The sequence below is a fragment of the Bos taurus genome, chromosome 19, assembly GCF_002263795.3.
Source record: "Bos taurus isolate L1 Dominette 01449 registration number 42190680 breed Hereford chromosome 19, ARS-UCD2.0, whole genome shotgun sequence".
Classification (NCBI taxonomy): domain Eukaryota; kingdom Metazoa; phylum Chordata; class Mammalia; order Artiodactyla; family Bovidae; genus Bos; species Bos taurus.
In genome coordinates, this window is record NC_037346.1 from 46415102 (window position 1) to 46436400 (window position 21299).

The 21299-nt window shown below is 38.6% G+C and overlaps 1 protein-coding gene across 1 annotated transcript in view; it reads left to right on the top strand.

The window, feature by feature from the left end:
- The window catches only part of EFCAB13 (EF-hand calcium binding domain 13), a 210438-nt gene that overhangs the window by 15186 nt on the left and 173953 nt on the right, over window positions 1–21299 (top strand). The window contains exons 3-7 of the mRNA XM_059878370.1: window positions 4507–4691; window positions 6710–6831; window positions 8045–8127; window positions 13784–13927; window positions 15669–15743. Coding sequence (XP_059734353.1) covers window positions 4507–4691; window positions 6710–6831; window positions 8045–8127; window positions 13784–13927; window positions 15669–15743 — 609 coding nt within the window. The remainder of the gene's footprint in view (window positions 1–4506; window positions 4692–6709; window positions 6832–8044; window positions 8128–13783; window positions 13928–15668; window positions 15744–21299) is intronic.

Sequence of the window (21299 nt, forward strand, 5' to 3'; positions counted from 1 at the left end):
CAGGGATTGAACCCAGGTCTCCTGCACTGTAGGCAGACACATTACCGTGTGAGCCACCATGGAAGATGAGTGACTGAGTATATTACAATATTAGAGTATTCTGAACTTGACTATATATATATATTTACCTTTACCAGTAAAATTTATGTTTTCATATGTTTTCATGGTACTAATTAGCATACTTTCTTATTAGCTTGCAGAACTCCCTTCAACATTTCTTATAAGGTCAGTCTAGTGGTGATGAACTCCTTCAGCTTCTGTTTGCCTATAAAATTCCTTATTTCTCCTTCAGTTCCGAATACAGCTTTATGGGGTAGAGTATTCTTGTTTTTTTTTTTTTTTTCTTTCAGCACTTTGAATATATCATCTCTCTCCCTCCTGGCCTGCAAGATTCTTGCTGACAAATTTGCTGATAATTACGTGGGAGTTCCCACTATTCCACTGAGTTAGAGGAAAAAGATGAGACAGTCATTTCTAGGGCACCACAATAAGGGGCTTCCCAGGTGCTGCTAGTGGTACAGAATCTACCTGCCAGTACAGGAGACCTAAGAGATGCGGGTTCAATCTCTGGGTTAGGATGGTCCCCTGGAGGAGGGCATGGCAACCCACTCCAGTATTTTTGCCTGGAGAATACCATGGACAGAAAAGCCTGGTGGGTTACAGTCCATAGGGTCGCAAAGCGTCAGATGTGACTGAGGCAATGTAGCATGCGTGCGCAACACACTGCAATAAAGCTTGTTACCTAGGAAGAAATGGAACATAGTAGGAGTGTTTCTTTCCTTTCTTTCATTAGTATTGTTTAAAATGGTTAATACCTGGGGAGACACAATGCACCTAAGGAATGCAATATGAAACAAATGTTTTTAGTTATTTGTTATTTATATCAAATCATTCCTAGTCCCTAAAATATTTGAGTTATCTTGTAATTAAAAGAACATAGTTATACTTTAAAAATGATAAAACATAAAAAGTGATGTAATGAGGTAGAAGTCATAATTATTCTAGAAATATGAAAATCAGTTTCAGTAAGGATATATGGAAGGGGACAGGGGATATAAAGCAGCAGTATGCTGTAGGTTGTGATTAATTCATGTGTCATGAAATCAATTTAAGAGGTAGCTACTAGTAGTTTTCTAAAAAGAAATTAGAATAGAATCGAAGACATAGTGCTTTTCATATAATAAGCATAAATATTCTTTTGTGAAATTGTTTCATTTCTCTCTCTCTTTGTATATAGGTGCTATGCTAAGTCACTTCAGTCGTGTCCGACTCTGTGCAACCCCATAGACAGCAGCCCACCAGACTCCCCCGTCCCGGGGATTCTCCAGGCAAGAACACTGGAGTGGGTTGCCATTTCCTTCTCCAATGCATGAAAGTGAAAAGTGAAAGTGAAGTCTCTCAGTCGTGTCCAACTCTTAGTGACCCCATGGACTGCAGCCTACCAGGCTCCTCTGTCCATGGAATTTTCCAAGCAAGAGTACTGGAGTGGCGTGCCATTGCCTTCTCCGTTGTATATGGGTGTTACATCTCAATAGAAAATGTATTTTATACTCTGGGATGTAGTAAAAGTAAAGTCATTGCCTTGTGAGGGGAGGACTGTCGAGGGGACTGACCACAGGGCATCTTCAGTGGGGATAAGAGCAAGGTAATAGGGCTCTCAGGGTACAAGTTTAGGGATTGGATTTAAAGGGGTATAATGTCAAAAGACGGCTTCCCTGGTGGTTCAGATGGTAAAGCGTCTGTCTGCAATGCTGGAGACCGGGGTTCGATCCCTGGGTCGGGAAGATCCCCTGGAGAAGGGATGTCAAAAGGGGGCTTCCCGCCTGGTGCAGTGTAAAGAATCTGCCTGCCAATGCAGGAGATTCAGGAGACATCAGTTTGATCCCTGGGTCTGGAAGATCCTTTGGAGGAGGAAATGGCAACCCACTGAAGTATTCTTGCCTGGAAAATTGCTTGGACAGAGGAGCCTGATGGGCTGTAGTCCATGGGGTCACAAAGAGTCGGACACAATTGGGCAACTGAGCTTGCTCTCAACATCAAAAGATCAAGGTACCTACTAAGAAAGGGGAGTAGGCTGCATGATAAAAATTTCCCTTATTTCACAGTTTTGCTTAGTGCTAAGTTTATCTAAAGATGTTGTAGACTCAATCCAGTCATTTTTCTATGCATCACCTAAGCAGCCCTTGCATAGCAGATTACTCTAAAAAGAAGGAATCATTTCTGCTAAAGAGTTTTTAGTTTTACATACAAGGAAGAATAAGGTGTTACTTCTAAAGTACTAGATTACAGCTCAGTTGGTATGAGTTCTGGATAGAAACAAACCAATGAGGTAATGCCATAGTGATTCTCAATTTATTCTCTGTGTTAGAATCTAGTATCTTTTAATAAAAAACCTAGTATCTTTAAAAAATTCCAAATATCAGCTCAGTCTCCAAAATAATTAAATCACAATTTTGGGGGATTGGACGCAGGCATCAGAATTTTTTGAAGCTCTCAAGTGATTCCATTGTGCAGACAAGTTTGGGATCTAGTTTATCTCAGAATCATTCTTAGTCTACAAGATCCCAGAGCACAAAATAATTTTAGGATTGTCTTTGAAATGTAGATCTTCTTTGCATTACTTAAAGCAAAGTATGAAATTTCCAAAAGCTCTTCTTTTTCAAATTCATTTCAGGGTTATTTTATTGATCTCACTATTATATAGTTTATGGAGTATATGTTTGTGTTACAAAAGTTCTTGACAGTTCAATAAGAAGAGGAGGGAAAGAGGCATAAACAGAGAAAACCAAGAAATAAGAAAGCAGAGTAATTGCTAAAAAGTAGTTCAGAATCTAGCTTGGACTTTAAAGTACCATTTCTTATTGAAAGGAACCATTTCTTTGAAGAAATGTGTGATAGCAGGTCTGGGAAGGGAAGTGTACAGATGAGCTTGCAGCATCTTGTCTTCCAGAAATGAGGAAACCAGCAAAGACTGCTAGCAGAGATGGATCAAGAGCCCACTTGAAAAGGCTCTCACCCCTTCCCAACCCACATTAGAAAATTAAAGCATCAATAAGGATGAAATTGCAGGGAATTAAAGTGAATTTAATATATTTAAATTAGTGTGTTCACAATGATATAAAAATCATTTTGTCATTGTTGAAGGTTCAGTTCAGTTCAGTTCAGTCATTCAGTTGTGTCCGACTCTTTGCGACCCCATGGACTGCACCATGCCAGGCCTCCCTGTCCATCACCAACTCCCGGAGTTTACCCAAACTCATGTCCATTGAGTCGGTGATGCCGTCCAACCATCTCATCCACTGTTGTCCCCTTCTCCTCCTGCCTTCAGTCTTTCCCAGCATCAGGGTCTTTTCAAATGAGTCAGTTTTTCTCATCAGGTGGCCAAGGTATTGGAGTTTCATCTTCAGCATCAGTCCTTCCAGTGAACACTCAGGACTGATCTTGTTTAGGTTGGATCTCCTTGTAGTCTAAGGGACTCTCAAGAGTCTTCTCCAACACCATAGTTCAAAAGCATCAGTTCTTTGGCCCTCAGCTTTCTTTATAGTTCAACTCTCACATCCATACATGACTACTGGAAAAACTATAGCCTTAACTAGACGGACCTTTGTTGACAAAGTAATGTCTCTGGTTTTTAATGTTGAAGGTTACAGGTGAGCAAAGTCACTATTATGGAAAGTGATAAATAAGGGAAAAGCAATGAATGATCTTGCCTTTCTGAACTGTACTAAAGGGTAAGCAAATAGTACGTGAGAGAAAGTTTGTGTTTATGGAAATATTTTAGCTAATGAGTGAAGAAGGAATGATATTAGATTTAGAATGTAACCATTTGCAGTCCCTGATGATTTACTGCAGGTAGTTATTAATAAGTAGCTGCTAATATCACAAATAGAGAGTCACTTGGACATTATATGCTTCCTGGTGGGAAAATACCATCACCTATATAACCCCTTCCAACTACCCTCTAAAAAAGTAGAATGTTAATCACATCAGGTCTTTAAACTCCTACAATCTTGGCAATAAAATCAGCAAAATCTAGACTATGAAAAATCCTATAAGACAACTGGCAATAATGATGATAATGATAATAAAAGATATGGGGGAAGAACCAATAGGTGGAAAAAGATCTAAAAGACAAGTAAGCCAACTGTAATGTGGGGACCTTATTGAATCCCAATGTAAAGTGTTAAAATTTTTTGACACTTATGAGAAAATTGAAAATTTGAATACAGGTTCAGGTGTATTTGATGATATTAAGACATTATTGGGGATTTTTGGTTTCATAACTGTGTTTTAAATATGTTTTTAAAAGAAAAAACACCTGGAAGAAATGCATATAAAAATCCTATGGATGAAACAATATGATACTGGAATTTGTTTTAAAGTAATAAGAATTGAGAGCAGGGATAAGACTATAGATGAAATAAGATTGTTCATTATTGAAGCTGGGTGATGGGTCATTACTGAAACCTGGGGAGATCATCACATTATTCTGTCTGTGTCCATAAATAAATGACAAAAGAAGAAGAATCAAGAAAAAATCAATTCAGGAATTACTCCAATTTTCTGTGCAATTTAGGTATGAAACATCAATATTCCTACTCGGAGAAGAAAAATCGTCTAGTTTTTCAGGAGAAAAAAAAGGCAGGAGGAAGAAGAGTTTACAAGTACAATTGCATACTAAAAGAACTGAGGTAAATAAAGATTTGCAAATATTTTTGCTTTGCTTTCAAGTATTTTCTTTAGCCCTCAAATATTCCATTACATTTTAGTCCAAGTATTGAAATGTCATAATCTTAAATATTTCTTCTTCTTCCAACTCCTTTACCCTATTCCTCCTGCACCTTCCCCTCTTTCTTCTCTTCCTCCCTTAAAAATATCAATAGAACATGAAGCCTTTTGAGAAGAATATTAATTTTTCCCCTTCTTTATCCATCAGACCAGTATTTTTAATTATTATGCTCTCTGTTAACGTTTCTGCTGTTGTAGCAATGACTCTGGCATTCCTTGGCATTTGGCAGCATAAATTCAATCTTGGCCTTCATGTTGCTCTTCATATGGCCTTCTCCCCTGTGTCTATAGTTCAAACTTTTCTCTTATAAGTACATCATTGTATATTTCATCTTGAGGTCTTTAACTTGAGATTACACTGTAAGACGATTTCTGCAGATAAGGTCACATTCACATTTTCCAGGGATTAGGATATAGACATCTCTTGGTGGGGTTATGTGACTTACTACATTCACTGTATGATATATTTAAGGATATATTACTTTGTTTCGATATTTGTTTGCTTCCTGAGGCTGAGAAAATTTGGAAAACTCAGCAGTGGCCACAGGAATTTGGTGATGGAGAGGGAGGCCTGGCATGCTGTGGTCCATGGGGTCTCGAAGAGTCGGACACGACTGAGCGACTGAACTGAATGAACTGAGGATGAGAATATATGTCTTCAACTCTGGAAAATTTGAATCCATTATCTTTAGACTATTTTTCCCCCTCCAATCTCCTTATTTTGTTCTTCTGTATCTTCTATTAGATATATGTTAGACCTTATCATTTTGTTTTCTGTGTTTTTTAACATTGCTTCATATTTTTGATCTTTTTCTATTTTGTTCTGAGTAATTTCTCCCATCTACTTTGTTTACTTTTCTTTATAATCTGCAATTTAACCTATCTATTGAAATTTTAATGTCTATACATTTTACTTTTTGAAGTTTTATTTAGTTCTTAAAATTTGCCTTATATTATTTGCTTATGTCCCATAATTATTTCAGGATTGATATTTGGTAAACCTGGATATGAGGTAATTGGGGGATTGAAATCTTCTGTTTGTTGTTTTCTTTGATTCTCACTCATTAACTCATATTCCTGTCAGTCTTGTATGGTTTGAGAGTCCTCTCTGGATCCTGCATGGTCTTTAAAAGTCAGTGTTCTAGTGAATTCCTTGGAGGTCCAGTGGTTAGTAATTGGGCTTACACTGCAGTAGGCCTGAGATTCCAATCCTGATTGGGGAACTAAGATCCTGTAACCTGACCAACGCAGCCAAAAAAAAAAAAAGTCAAGGCTCTAGGTTCCTTCCATAGAGCCATGTGAAATTGAAGACACCTAGAATTCAGTTCTTATTTTCTAAAGTGACATTTTTCTATCTACCTAAGCTGTTTACCATTTTTGAACTAGTTTATACATGCAGTGTTATTTTTATCAATGTTTATGGTAGTTTTCTTAACCATAAGAATAATTTAAAGCAAACTTACCTGTATTATTTAAATAACTGTGTTGATTCTTCACATTACTTTACTTATATAGTCAAAACTTGTATATGTAGCCTAGAGATTGATAGTCTTGTCTTCACTATACCATAGATTTGCCATCTTTTGTAAAATACATTACGATAAATTGACACAGTATTAATTATGAGATGATGTTGCATACTTAAGAAAAATGTGGCTTTGCCAAAGAATATGATGTATTTTATTAATTAAATAGTTTATTTAAATAGTTTACTTAAAATTTTAGATTTTAAGATTAAATAGTTTATTTAAAATTTTAGTATTATAAGCTGTAATTTAATTACAAGAGGTAATTTTATATTAGAAGTATAGTTAAGTGAGGAGCTTAGGTATGATTAATTATCTTTTAAGGGGTTTATTGTTCAAGAATGCCAGTTTACCAATGTGATCTGAGACACAGATATTCTTGCATTTGGCTCTAGGTTGCTCCTTTGTCTGTGAAGGAGAAGACGACTAGAAAAGAAAGCTCTTTATGCAAGTTGCCAAGTCAGTGCAGCATTCACAAGACTTTGTCACCTCTTGATAGATCTTCCTCAGTTATTCGGTATTTAAATCATTGTATTCTTTTTAAATGTTGGATTCAGACTTGGGATTTTTCTACAACATTCATTTCTCCCTTCTACAGAAAGTATGCCAAATAGTTTGTGCTAACCAAGACTGCTCTTAGGAAGGATGGTGTGGCATTAAGAGCCCTGCATGTGGAATTGAAAGACTTAGAGTTGAGTCCTGATCAACTTCACATGCTGGTTTAAACTCTTATAGAATTCACTTTGTATTTCTGGGCCTCAGTTTCCACATCTGTGTAAGAATCTTGTACTAGATAGACTCTTAACATTTTTTACAACACCAACATCCTGTGATTTCCATGTTATGGAATCAGATGAATCATCTTTTTAAGATGTTTTTATCAACAGGTTATGGGATCTGAGATTCTTTGACTGTTTAAAGATATTCTTATATATTTTATAATGTTGTTGTTGTTAAATCATGTCTGACTCTTTTGTGGCCCCATGGACTGTAGCCCACCAATCTCCTCTGTCCTTGGAATTTCCTAGGGAAGAATACTGGATTGGTTTGCCATTTCCTTCTCCAGGAGATCTTCCCCATCCAGGGATTGAACTTGCATTTCCTGTGTCACCTGCATTACAGGCAGATTCTTTACCTGCTGAGCCACCCGGGAAATCTTATAATAACTTTCTATAAATTTTGCTGTAAGTTGAATTCAGTTCAGTTCAGTCGCTCAGTCGTGTCCGACTCTTTGCAACCCCGTGAATCGCAGCACGCCAGGCCTCCCTGTCCATCACTAACTCCCGGAGTTCACTCAGACTCACATCCATCAAGTCAGTGATGCCATCCAGCCATCTCATCCTCTGTTGTCCCCTTCTCCTCCTGCCCCCAATCCCTCCCAGCATCAGAGTCTTTTCCAGTGAGTCAGCTCTTCACATGAGGTGGCCAAAGTACTGGAGTTTGGGAATAGGAAAAAGTGGACCACAGCCAAGAGATATTATATATTGACTAGGGTAAATCTGCTCCATAGAGATATACCTGAAAGAAATAAGTGAGAATTCTAGGGTGAAGAATATGTAATAACTGATAATCTCTTGGACAGTTTTTAAAGAAAGATTTCTATGGAGTGTAAGAGACTGGAGAATTTCAGGCTAAATTTTAATGGCAAAATATTACATATCGCAAAGTGACATAAATGTTTTGTGGGGTTTTTGTTTTATTGCTTTCTGATATGGCTGTTTCTTTGACAGGAAAGATGAAAAACCTTCTAACCTTTACCAGACACTATATGATGAAGTACCTGAAGGACGCTTTTACTCAGAAGAATTAAGTGGTAATAATAGGTTTCAGAATTTTTTGAATAAATTTCCTGATTATATGTTCTGTGTTCTCAAAGAGACAATCTAAGTTTTTTCTTTCCAATTTTGATGGCTTTCTAAAGGGATGGGTTTTTTTGCTTGATAGTTTTTTTTCTTTTTTTTTCTTTCAGTATTTTGAGTATATCATCACATTCTCTCCTGGTCTGAAAAGTTTCTGTTGAAAAATTTGCCAACGGCCTTATGGGATTCTCTTGTCTCTTTTCTCTCCTTGCTTTCAAAGTTCTTTCTTTGTTCTTGACTTTTGACAATTTAATTATAAAATGTCTTTGTGTAACCTTATTTGGGTTCAGACTTTTTTGGGATCCTTTAGGCCTCTTGGATTTGATATCCATTTATCTTCCTAAGTTTGGGATGTTTTCAGCCATTGTTGTTTTAAATATATTTTCTGTTTCTTTTTTTGTCTTCTCTTCCTGGAATTCCTGTAATGCAGATATTGTTTCTTCTGATTGTGTCCTATAAGTCCTATAGTATCTCTTTGCTCTTTTTTCCTTTTTTTGCCTGGGTAATTTTAAATGTTCTTTCTTTTAGATTCTTTCTTCTATGTGGTTCAGTTTGTTTTTAAAGCTATTTAATTTTCCCATTAAATTGGCTGTATTTTTCAGTTCTAGGATTTCTTTTTCTTTTCTTTTTTTTTTTTAATATTTTCTGTTTCTTTGTTGAGCTTCTTGTTTTTTGGCTGACACTTAATAGATTTCCATTTCTTTAGGGCCAGTTATTGAAACTTTATTAGTTTTCTTTGGTAGTGTCACGTTTATGTAATTTTTCATTATCTTTGATTCCTTATGTGGCATCTACATTTGAGTAAGTGACCTCCTTTTCCAGATATTACTGGTTTGCTTTAGCAGAGACAGTTTTTCACCAGTCAGCTTAGTTTCTGTTTCTGGATGTGTTAACTGGCAATGTCCTTGGGAAGGTGGGTCTTGCTATCAGAGTCTATTTTGGGGCTAGGCCACTGCTCATGTTCTAAGATTGGGGAGGGGATTCACTGGTTGAGAACAGCTGGCTAGAACTTCTGGTTCGTCCCCTAAATGAAGCTATAGGAAAGGTTCTGTGTTGCCTGGGTTCTCTGGTCATTCAGGACTGGGTACTATACTCAGTAGTAGGCAGGGCTATGAATTAACTTCTGAGTTTTGCAGGGCAGTAGAACTAGTTCTAAAGGAATGCACTGCTTATTGTTTGGAAATCCGAATCAGGCTATACTCAGTACTATACTATACTCAGTAGTAGGTACTATACTATACTATACTCAGTAGTAGGCAGGGCTATGAATTAACTTCTGAGTTTTGCAGAGCAATAGAACTGGTCCTAAAGGAATGCACTGCTTATTGTTTGGAAATCCGAATCAGGCTAGACAGCACTGAGTTTCCTAGTTAGATGCCCCAGTTTTGCTTCGTAGACAGGGAAAACCCTGGGCTGGGCTATCTGTTCAACTGTTACTGTAAAGAGGGCTATAGGATGGGTTATACAGCTCCCTGTGTGCTCTGGTTAAGTCCCCTGGTTAGGCAGGTTAAAGGCTGTGTTCAGCAGTGTGTTGTGACTATGAATTAGGTTCCTTGCTGAGCAAGGTACCATACAGACCCTAAGATGTGCAAGGTTTGTTTGGGTATCAAGTTGGGCAGATATATGCACCAAGTTCCCTGGTCTACTGATCTACCATCCTGTCTGCAGACAGGTAGGGCCAGCAGTGGGGTTCTCCACTCAAGTGCCATTGTAATTGGAGTTGCAAAATGGTGTATACAGATTCTCAGGAGTTATGGTTAGGTTTCTTGGTCAAATTGGACTGGAGGCTTTATTCAGTTTTCGATGGGGCTATAAATTATTTTCCTCCCTGGTTGGGACTGAAGGATAGGTCCCCAGGGCTGGCAAAGCTCTTCGTTTGGGAATCAAATCAGACAGATCTCTGCACCAAACTCCCTGGACAGACAAGGCCACCATCTTGGCTTTGCAAATGCAGAGTTGCTGGTTGGGTTTTCTGATCAAATGCCAATGTAATAGAGACTTCAGGGTGGGCTACTAAGATTCCCAGGAGCTCTGTTTAGGATTCTTAGTTAATAGGATTGGAGTTTATATTCAATAGAACAGGCTCCAAGGCTGATAAGACTCTTGTTTGGGGAGTTAATCAGGTAGATCTGTGTACCCTGGCCAGATGCAGTTGCTGGCTTGTTTCTGCAAGCAGACAGACCCACTAGCCAGGCTATCTGCTCAAGTACTGCTGGACCAAGTCATTTCCCAGGTGTTCAGGCCAGGCTTCCTGGTCAGGCGGGGCCAGAAGCTCCATTCAGCAGTGCAGTGGGCTGTGAATTACTTCCTCTATCTGGGTAAGCAGGAGAACCAGCTCCAAGGCTGGAAAGGCTTTTTGTTTGTGGTCTTGACTCAAGCAGACCTGTGCCCCAAGTTCCCTGGCTAAAGTAGGGCACTGACTTTTTCTGTGGATGATCAGTTCTGCTTGCTGGACTCTCTATTCGAGGATTGCTGGGTTGCATAGCTTCCTGGGTGTTTTGGCCAGGCTTTCTGGTCAGGCAGAACCAAGAGCTACAACTTAGCATTGAATGGAGATGTGAATTAGCTCCCTTGTCTAGATGGAGTATTAGAACTGACCCCAAGTAGCTTTCCAGGTATTCTGGTCAGTCTTTCTTGAGAGGCAGGGCCACCTATCTTTAATGTCTTTAAAGACATCTTTGGTGTCCAAGTGGTTGATTAATGTAATACTAATACAATACTTTTTAAAACTAATTATTTTACTTCAATTTCTCTCACCAGCCCTGATGTCCACAATTTGATCTTTGTTATAATGTTGAAACCTCAGACTTTAATGTCTTGTTCTCTGTTCACAGTCTCTTATACTTGCAGTTGTTTTTATTTTACAATTTTATTTCATAGACTACCTCATTTGGTGCCCCTGTGAATATATGATTTCCAACCTGAGCTGCCTTTAGCACCAGTTGGTATTCCCTTTTGTTTTGATCAGATCCCTCTCCTGTTTCTTCCTGTACTTATTTCACATCTTCATTGCTCTCTTCAAATCCTATCACCTAGTCTTTCAATTCTTAAGAGATGACATTGCTTTTTCATAGAGAGTTAATAAAGACTGTTTGGCAGAATCTTCCTGAACTCCTTGACTATAAACGAAATCCATAGCCTTCTGTATTGTCTCATTGAGAAAGAGTCGCTTTCACAAGACCAATCCTTTCACTTCTCTTTTTTTCAATTTTATTTTCTTCTGCTTCCTTAGAGATGATGTTCTGTCAGCTTTATACTCTTTCAGAGAAGCTTATTGAAAGAGCTGTTTTCATTAATTACTGTTTACTTCCTGTTATTGTTCAGTCGCCCAGTTGTGTCTGACTCTTTGCAACCCCGTGGACTGTAGCACGCCAGGCCTCCCTGTCCTTCACCATCTCCCGAAGTTTGCCCAAGTTCATGTCCATGGCATTGGTTATTACTTCATCCAGGCTGAAGTAATGGAACTGGATGCCGTAATGTTAGTTTTTTTAATATTTAGTTTTAAACCAACTCTTTCTCTCTCCTCCTTCACCCTCATCAAGAGGCTCTTTAGTTCCTCTTCATTTTCTGCCATTGAGTGGTATTGTCTGCATATCTGAAGTTGTTGATGTTTCTCCTGCCTATCTTGATTCCAGCTTGTAACTCATCCAGCCCGGCATTTCTCATGATGTACTTAGTGAAAGTGAAGTCGCTCAGTCGTGTCCAACTCTTAGTGACCCCATGGACTATAGCCCACCAGGCCCTCCGTCCATGGGATTTTCCAGGCAAGAGTACTGGAGTGGGCCATTGCCTTCTCTGTTAACAGCGGCTAGGCATATTATATTTACTTGGAGCTGGTATACTTGGTGGCAGCCTTAGTCCCCTCTGACACGGCGTGCTTGGCCAGCTCCCCAGGTACCATCAAGCGCACGGCGGTCTGGATCTCCCTGGATGTGATAGTCGAGTGCTTGTTGTAATGCACCAGGCACGATGCCTTGCCAGCGATGTGCTCGAAAATGTCATTGACGAAGGAGTTCATGATACCCATGGCCTTGGACGAGGTGCCGGTGTCCAGATGGACTTGCTTCAGCACCTTGTACACGTACATGGAGTAGCTCTCCTTGCGGCTGCGCTTGCACTTCTTGCCGTCCTTCTTCTGGGCCTTGGTCACAGCTTTTTTAGAGCCCTTTTTAGGGTCAGGAGCAGACTTAGCCAGTTCAGGCATGTCTATAATGACAACACCCAACAACACAGAAAGATCTTGAAATGCCTATGATGTACTTAGCTTATAGTTAAATAAACAGCAGACAGCCCTGTCATAGTCCTTTCTCAGTTTGGAACCAGTTTGTTGTTCCATGTCCATTTCTGACTGTTGCTTCTTGACCTGCATACAGATTTCTCAGGAGACAGATAAGATCGTCTGGTATTCCCATCTCTTTAAGAGCTTTCCACAGTTTGTTATGATCCACATAATCAAAGGCTTTAGCACCGTCAGTGACCAGAGGTAGATATTTTTCTGAAATTCCCTTGCTTTCTCTATGATGCAGCGAATGTTGGCAATTTGCTGTCTGGTTCCTCTGCCTTTTCTAAACTCAGCTTGGACATCTGAAAGTTCTTGGTTCACGTAATGCTTAAGCCTAGCATGCAAGATTTTAAGCATGACGTTACTAACCCAGGAGATGAGTGCAAATGTCCAAAGGTTTGAACATTCTTTAGTACTGCTTTAGTATTTACTTTCTGCTCCTGCTGCTGCTAAGTTGCTTCAGTCGTGTCTGACTCTGTGCGACCCCATAGATGGCAGCCCACCAGGCTCTGCCGTCCCCGGGATTCTCCAAGCGAGAACACTGGAGTGGGTTGCCATTTCCTTCTCCAATGCGTGAAAGTGAAAAGTGAAAGTGAAGTCTCTCAGTCGTGTCCAACTCTTAGTGACCCCATGGACTGCAGCCTACCAGGCTCCTCCGCCCATGGGATTTTCTAGGCAAGAGTACTGGAGTGGGTTGCCATTACTTCACTGAAACCACCTCTAATACTACCTCTAATACTTTAGTGAAACTTCTATTAGTAAAGTCATTAGTGTCTTTTTAAAAGTCTTTTTCTGGTATTTATCACTGTTATCTGTTGCCTCTTTTTCTGAAAACAAGGTGAATTCAACCCAATTTAGTTCAGTAGACATTTTTTGAGAATCTGTTCTGAAGTAGATTCTGGGACTTAAAGAATGAAAAATCTTGCCCTCTATTAGCTGACTGTTTAACTGAAGGATACTGACATGCAAGTAGTCAGAATAGCAAGAGCTTTGACTGATACACACACAAGTTATAAGGCAGCAGAGAAAGGTTTAACATGCCCAGGAAAAGTTGTGGAAGCCTTTGCTTATGTGAGCCTTGCATGAGTTTTCTGGTAGTTTCTGAGAATTCTTTAGAAACTCATAGGTTTAGAGGTCACTGGCTCCAGACATACCTAATTAAGTAACAAGACTGATGTTAAAGCAAAGAGTTGAAACACAAAGATTTGCTCCTCTGTTTTCTTTAGTGACTGTCCCCCACCTGCCCCTCAGCCCCGACCCCGAAGAGGATGGGGAGAATAAATGATTATTCCCTTGAATTAACTAACTGTTTTGTTATGTGTATTCAGCACTTCAGAAAGCCTGTAAAATTTTTAGTAAAATTCGAGGTGGTAAGATTTATGTGAATGATCTGCCAATGATCCATCGCGTCTTGAAGATCTCTATAAGTGACACAGAAATGCGAAAGGCACTGAAGACTATTGATATTGATGGTAAGTTTTTATGTTTTCATTATTAGTTTAGGGGTGTACAGTCATGGACGTAAGTTATATGTTGTTTTTGGTTCAGTCACTCAGTCATGTCCAACTCTTTGCAACCCCATGGACTGCAGCACACCAGGCTTCCCTGTCTTTCACCATATCCCCAAGTTTGCTCAAACATGTCCATTGAGTCAGTGGTGCCATCCAACCATCTTGTCCTCTGTCATCCCCTTCTCCTTCTGCCTTCAATCTTCCCAGCCTTAGGGGCTTTTCTAATGAGCTAGCTCTTCGTATCAGGTGGCCAAAGTATTGGAGCTTCAGCATCAGTCCTTCAAGGAATATTCATGACTGATTTCCTTTAGGATTGACTGGTTTGATCTCTTTGTAGTCCAAGGGACTCTCAAGAGTCTTCTCCAGCACTGCAATTCAAAGGCATAAATTCTTCAGCATTCAGCCTTCTTCTCACCTCTTACATCCATGCATGACTATTGGAAAAACCATAGCTTTGACTATATGGGCCTTTGTCAGCAACGTAATGTCTCTGCTTTTTAATACACTGTCTAGGTTTGCCGTGGTCAGATTAATTACAAATGATAGAAAAGCTAAACTTTAAAATGTTATAGAAAACATCTGTGCACATTTACAATAATGATATTAAAAAATTGGGCCTCAGATACACATGACTGGATTGATTGATTGCTAGGTTGGGTTATGACATGCTGTCATCAACATTTGATCTTTTTAGACTTTTAATTTTTGCTAATTGCCTTAGTATGAAATGGCATGGGATAGGGAAAGTTTCTTAAGGCAAAAAATGTTTGAGATTAATATATTTGATATATTTAATTATATTAAAATTTGTTGCCTGGGTTGGGAAGATCTCCTGGAGTAGGGCATGGCAACTCACTCCAATATTCTTGCTTGGAGAATCCCATGGACAGAGGAACCTGGTAGGCTACAGTCCATTGGATTGCAAAGAGTTGGATATGACTGAAGCAACTTAGCATGCATATTTAAAAAGATACCTGAAAGTGAAAAGACAGGTTACAAACTTGGGGATATTTGCAATTCACGCAATTGACAAATGATTAGTTTACAAAATGTGTAAAGAATTCATACAAATCGATAACAAATAATGAAATAGAAAAGAGGGCAAAACACATGGACAAGTATTTCACATAAAATATAACACATATAGTCAATAATTATATATGGATAGGTTCAACATCACTCTTGTTTAAGGACATAAAAATAAAACCCTAATAAATTACACTTTAAGTAGCTAGAGAAATTGGATATGACTGGACTATTGGACAACAACAGAAACCTAGAAAAAAATATATTTTTGCACTTAATATTTGATACTTGAATCAAAGAAGTAGATAATAGAGAAGGCATTACATTTACAGACCATTCAAAGCTTGTTATTAAGGGAGCCACGGGTCATAATAGCCATCATCAAAAAGTGCATAAACAATAAATGCTGGATAAGATGTGGAAAAATGAAACCCTCCTACACCATTGATGGGAATGTAAATTGGTATAACCACTGTGGAGAACAGTATGGAGGTTCCTTAAAAACTAAAGATAGAACTACCACATGACTGCTCTTGTGTATAGACTATGGTATTCTAATGTCAGTTAATTCTAGTTACATTTTTAGTTTGTATTTTTATCTTATATGCTTAGTGAATCTGCTGATAAATTTGCTCATGGAGTTTTTTTCTTTCTTTTTCTGAATCATTTCTTATAGTTAATGGAATGCTGGATTTTTCAGATTTCCTTAAGGCTGTGAATGATGTCTGTTACTTGGTCTCTCAGGATCCAGGTAAAAGTATTTTCTTCAGAATTATAGAAGAAAATTATTTTTGATAGTAACTGATTTTAGGGTGGGGTGGTTATATGAATTTATGTTTTTTCAGAATTTCTTAACTCCTTTTTGCCCTAGTAGTCCAGGTTGAGAAAAATTAGGCATGGGCTATTCTATAAAAGGCACTAAAAAACCTGGATCTCTGCCATGGTATCCTAATTTTCTGTCCCCAGTCTCCACTTTTTCCTGTACACAACTACGAGACCAATTTTCTTAAAACACAGTTTTTGTCATGTCATTATCTCAAAAATTTAGCTGCTCTTCTTAGGCCAAACTCTTATGCTTCTGGTCCTCACTTCTTCATAATTTTGCTTGCTGCTCTTCCTTTCTCCATAAATTTTTCCCAGACAAGAACCCCATGCTCCAGTTCAGTTCAGTCACTTAGTCGTGTCCGACTCTTTGTGACCCCATGGACTTCAGGCTTCCCTGTCCATCACCAACTCCCGGGGCTTACTCAAACTCATGTCCATGGAGTCGGTGATGCCGTCCCACAGTCTCATCCTCTGTCGTCCCCTTCTCCTCCTGCCTTCAATGTTTCCCAGCATCAGGGTCTTTTCTTATGAACCAGCTCTTCACATCAGGTGGCCAAAGTATTGGAATTTCAGCTTTAGCATCAGTTCTTCCAATGAATATTCATGGCTGATTTCCTTTAGGATGGACTGGTAGGATCTCCTTGCAGTCCAAGGGACTCTCAAGAGTCTTCTCCAACACCACAGTTCAAAAGCATCAATTCTTCTGTGCTCAGCTTTCTTTATAGTCCAACTCTCACATCCATACATGACTATTGGAAAAACCATAACTTTGACTAGACGGACCTTTGTTGGCAAAGTAATGTCTCTGCTTTTGAATATGCTATCTAGGTTGGTCATAGCTTTTCTTCCAAGGAGCAAGCATCTTTTAATTTCATGGCTGTAGTCACCATCTTCAGTGATTCTGGAGCTCAAGAAAATAGTCTGTCACTGTTTCCATTGTTTCCCCATCTATTTGCCATGACTTGATGGGACCAGATGCCATGATCTTAGTTTTCTGAATGTTGAGCTTTAAGCCAACTTTTTCACTCTCCTTTTTCACTTTCATCAAGAGGCTCTTTAGTTCTTCTTTGCTTTCTGCCATAAGGGTGGTGTCATCTGCATATCTGAGGTTATTGATATTTCCTGGCAATCTTGATTCCATCTTGTGCTTCATCCAGCCTTGTATTTCTCATGAGTGTGTACTCTGCATATAAGTTAAATAAGCGGGGTGACAATATACAGCCTTGACATACTCCTTTCCTGATTTAGAACCAGGCTGTTGTTCCATGTCCAGTTCTAACTGTTGCTTCTTGACCTGCATACAGATTTCTCAGGAGGCAGGTCAGGTGGTCTGGTATTCCAGTCTCTTTTCAGAATCTTCCACAGTTTATTGTGATCCCCACAGTCAAAGGCTTTGGCATAGTCAATGAAGCAGAAGTAGATGTTTTTCTGCAATTCTCTTGCTTTTTTGATGATCCAACAGATGTTGGCAATTTGATCTCTGGTTCCTCTGCCTTTTCTAAATCCAGCTTGAACATCTGGAAGTTCATGGTTCACATACTGTTGAAGCCTGGCTTGGAGGATTTTGAGCATTACTTTACTAGCATGTGAGATGAGTGCAATTGTGTGATAGTTTGAACATTTGACATTACCTTTCTTTGGGATTGGAATGAAAACTGACCTTTTCCAGTCCTGTGGCCACTGCTGAGTTTTCCAAATGTGCTGACATATTGTGTGCAACACTTTAACAGTATCGTCTTTTAGGATTTGAAATAGCTTAGCTTAGCTGGAATTTCATCACCTCCACTAGCTTTGTTCATAGTGATGCTTCCTAAGGCCCACTTGACTTCACATTCCAGGATGTCTGGCTCTAGGTGAGTGATCACACCATCATGATTATCTGGGTCGTGAAGATCTTTTTTGTACAGTTCTTCTGTGCATTCTTGCCACCTCTTCTTAATATCTTCTGGTTCTGTTAGGTCAATACCATTTCTGTCCTTTATTGAGCCCATCTTTGCATGAAATGTTCCCTTGGTATCTCTAATGTTCTTGAAGAGATCTCTAGTCTTTCCCATTCTATTGTTTTCCTCTGTTTCTTTGCATTGATCACTGTGGAAGACTTTTTATCTCTCCTCGCTATTCTTTGGAACTCTGCATTCAAATGGGTATATCTTTCCTTTTCTCCTTTGCCTTTAGCTTCTATTCTTTTCTCAGTTATTTGTAAGGCCTCCTCAGACAACCATTTGCCTTTTTCCTCCAGGCTCCAGTTAATCATAAATCTCCATACCTGCCAATTGCATTCTTACTTCATGCCTTAGTTCATTTTTTCACCTTCTGTTGAAGACTCATATCTGTTTTCTTGTCTGCCCTTGACAGTTCTTTTCCCATTGCCTGGAATCTGCATGAATTTCTACCTCAAGTTTTCAGATACTGAATTGTCTCCTAATAGCTTTTAGCTTGCACTGCATATAAATTGTAAAGAAAATAGTTGAAAGGACTATTCATGTTAATGATAGAAATAGTGCTTCCAAAGGCCTGCAATCTCTAGTGTTCATGATCTAATTTTAGCAGTCCTTTTGTTTTTCCCTTAGGCAAGATCAAGTTTCTGTGCTTATAGAAGATTACATATATTGGGATTATATATATTTATTGTCAGCCAAACTGTATTCTCTTAGAATCAAGGATAAATGAATGTGATGGTCAATATTCCCGAGTAAGCAAACAAGAGACAAGAAAAACTCTTCAAAGTTTACTGATTCATTAATGTAATAAATGTTATTAAATGCCTACCATATGAAGCCGTGATTAATATAGACATGGTGCTTGGTTTGCTTTTTCTTTTTTAATTCCTTACTTCCTACTTGGCATTTTGATTAACTCCTGTGGCGATTGGGATTCTCCTTTGTCTCCTTGGTTTTTGCCTTACAGGTAACTTTTCCTGACCATAGATTTATATGTTTGTTTGGACTTCTAGGTACTGCCTACTTGCTGTACCGCAGCAAAGAATAGCTTACTTGCTCTCTTACATTCCTTGGTTTTCAATTCCTGGTTTCCTATTTTGACCTTATTTCTGTTTATTGCCACATGTTCTGAGACTAATCAGGAAGTCCCAGGCTTCTTTTTTTCCTTTTAAATCAACATACATAATTCTTGAATGTTATTTTTATAAAATATCCAAGAAATATTTAAGTGTATAAAGATGTGAGAGACACTCTTTAATTCCTCCTATAATTTAATGTTGACCTTAGAATCCATTTTGTATTCAATTATGAATATATATATGTGTGTTTTGTAAGATGAGATAAGTTACCAATTTTTAGGCAGAGGGTTGATTGAACCCAGGTCCCCCACATTACAGGTGGATTCTTTACCAGTTGAGCCACAATGGAAGCCCTTTGATCTCACAGAAGCTGGTAAAAAGATGAAGCATACATTTAGGAATCGAGACCCTCTAAAAAAGGGAAAAATAGAAATAATCTACTTTAAGAGAAAAGAGTCATGCTATATACATTGTTTTCTAGTATGATTTTTAAAAAATAAGTAATATATCTTGAAAAGTTTTCCATGTCAGTAGATACAAGTCAGCCTTTTATTTTTTTTTATTAAAACTTAAAAAATTTTTTATTTATTTTAGCCTTTCATTTTCAAATAGCTACATGGTATCTGAAAATGTAGATATACTGTAATTTAACCCTATAATGTTGAATATTTAATTGGTTTTAATTACCTTACTATTGTAAACAATTCCACAATGATTGTAACTTTTCTTATATTTTTATATTATATATTTATTTGATATTATATTTACATATACATGTGTGCATGTGTATTTATCATACCTTTATAAGGAAAAATGAGTTATAAATTATTAGGTAGAGGAGAGCCAGTGTGTACATTGGGACATGCCTTCAATACCTAGCCAGATAGTTTCTCAACTCTGCCTTAGCCTTCACTTCCTTCCTGTGTATCTCCTCAAGATAAGCCAGTAGTAAGAGTTTGTTGTTGTTCAGTTGCTCAGTCATTTCTGACTCTTTGCTATTCCATGGACTATATAGCACACCAGGCTTCCTTGTCCTTCACTATCTCCCAGAGTTTGCTCAAACTCATGTTCATTGAGTCAATGTTGCCATTCAACCATCTCATCCTCTGTCATCCCCTTCTCCTCCTGCCCTCAGTCTTTCCCAGTGTTAGAGTCTTTTCCAGTAGGTCAGCTCTTTGCATCAGATGGCCAAAGTACTGGAGCTTCAGCTTCAACATCAGTCCTTCCAGTGAACATGCTAAGTGCTAAGTCACTTCAGTCATGTCTGACTCTTTGTGACCCCATGGACTGTAGCCCACCAGGCGCCTCTGTCCATGGGATTCTCCAGGCAAGAACACTGGAGTGGGTTGCCATGCCCTTCTCCACTTCCAGTGAATATTAAGGATTTATTTCCCTTCGGATTGACTGGTTTGATCTTGCTGCTCAAGGGACTTTCAAGAGCCTTTTTCAGCACCAGAGTTCAAAAGCATCAATTCTTCAGTGCTCAGCCTTCTTTCTGGTCCAACTCTCACATCCATGCATGACTACTAGAAAAACCATAGCTTTAACTAGGTAGACCTTTGTTGGCAAAGTGATGTCTCTGCTTTTTAATATTATGTCTAGGTTTGTCATAGCTTTTCTTCCAAGGAACAAGAGTCTTTTAATTTCATGGCTGCAGTCACTATCTGCAGTGATTTTGGAGCCCAAGAAAATAAAGTCTGTCACTGTTTCCATTGTTTCCCCATCTATTTCCCATGAAATGATGGGACTGGATGCCATGATCTTCATTTTTTGAATGCTGAGTTTTAAGTCAGCTTTTTCACTCTCCTCTTACACCTTCATCAAGAGGCTCTTTAGTTCCTCTTCAGTTCTACTGTTAAGGTGGTATCATCTGCATATCTGAGGCTATTGATATTTCTCCTGGCAATGTTGATTCCAGCTTGTGCTTCATCCAGCCCAGCATTTTGCATGATTTACTCTGCATATAAGTTAAGTAAGCAAGGTGATAATATACAGCCTTGATGTACTCCTTTCCCAATTTTGAACCAGTCTGTTTTTCCATGTCTAGTTTGAACTATTGCTTCATGACCTGCATACATTTTTCTCAGGAGAGTTTAGGATGTTCTCAAGTCTTTCCTGAGTATCTGTACAGCCCGACCCTTGTGTGTAGCCATCTAGATTTCTAGAAGTATGTTGGAGATTTTCAAAGCTACCTATGGAAATATCATTTCCCAGATTTTCCTCATAAGTTTGTTTGTTAGCCTATTGTTTGCTCCGTTTCCATTACTACTGGCAGTTGTGATGGTAAACAGTTATCTCTGTTTTTGGTGAATTCTCCCAGGGAAAAATCTGTTTGCACTGGGAAAGCTTTGAGTCAGTTTATATAAGAACAGATTTGAAAGTAGGGTCTTCCAGAGAACCACCAGACAGGTCTAATAATAGCAGTTCTTAGGGAATGGCACTTTGAAGAAGTTCCAACCTCTT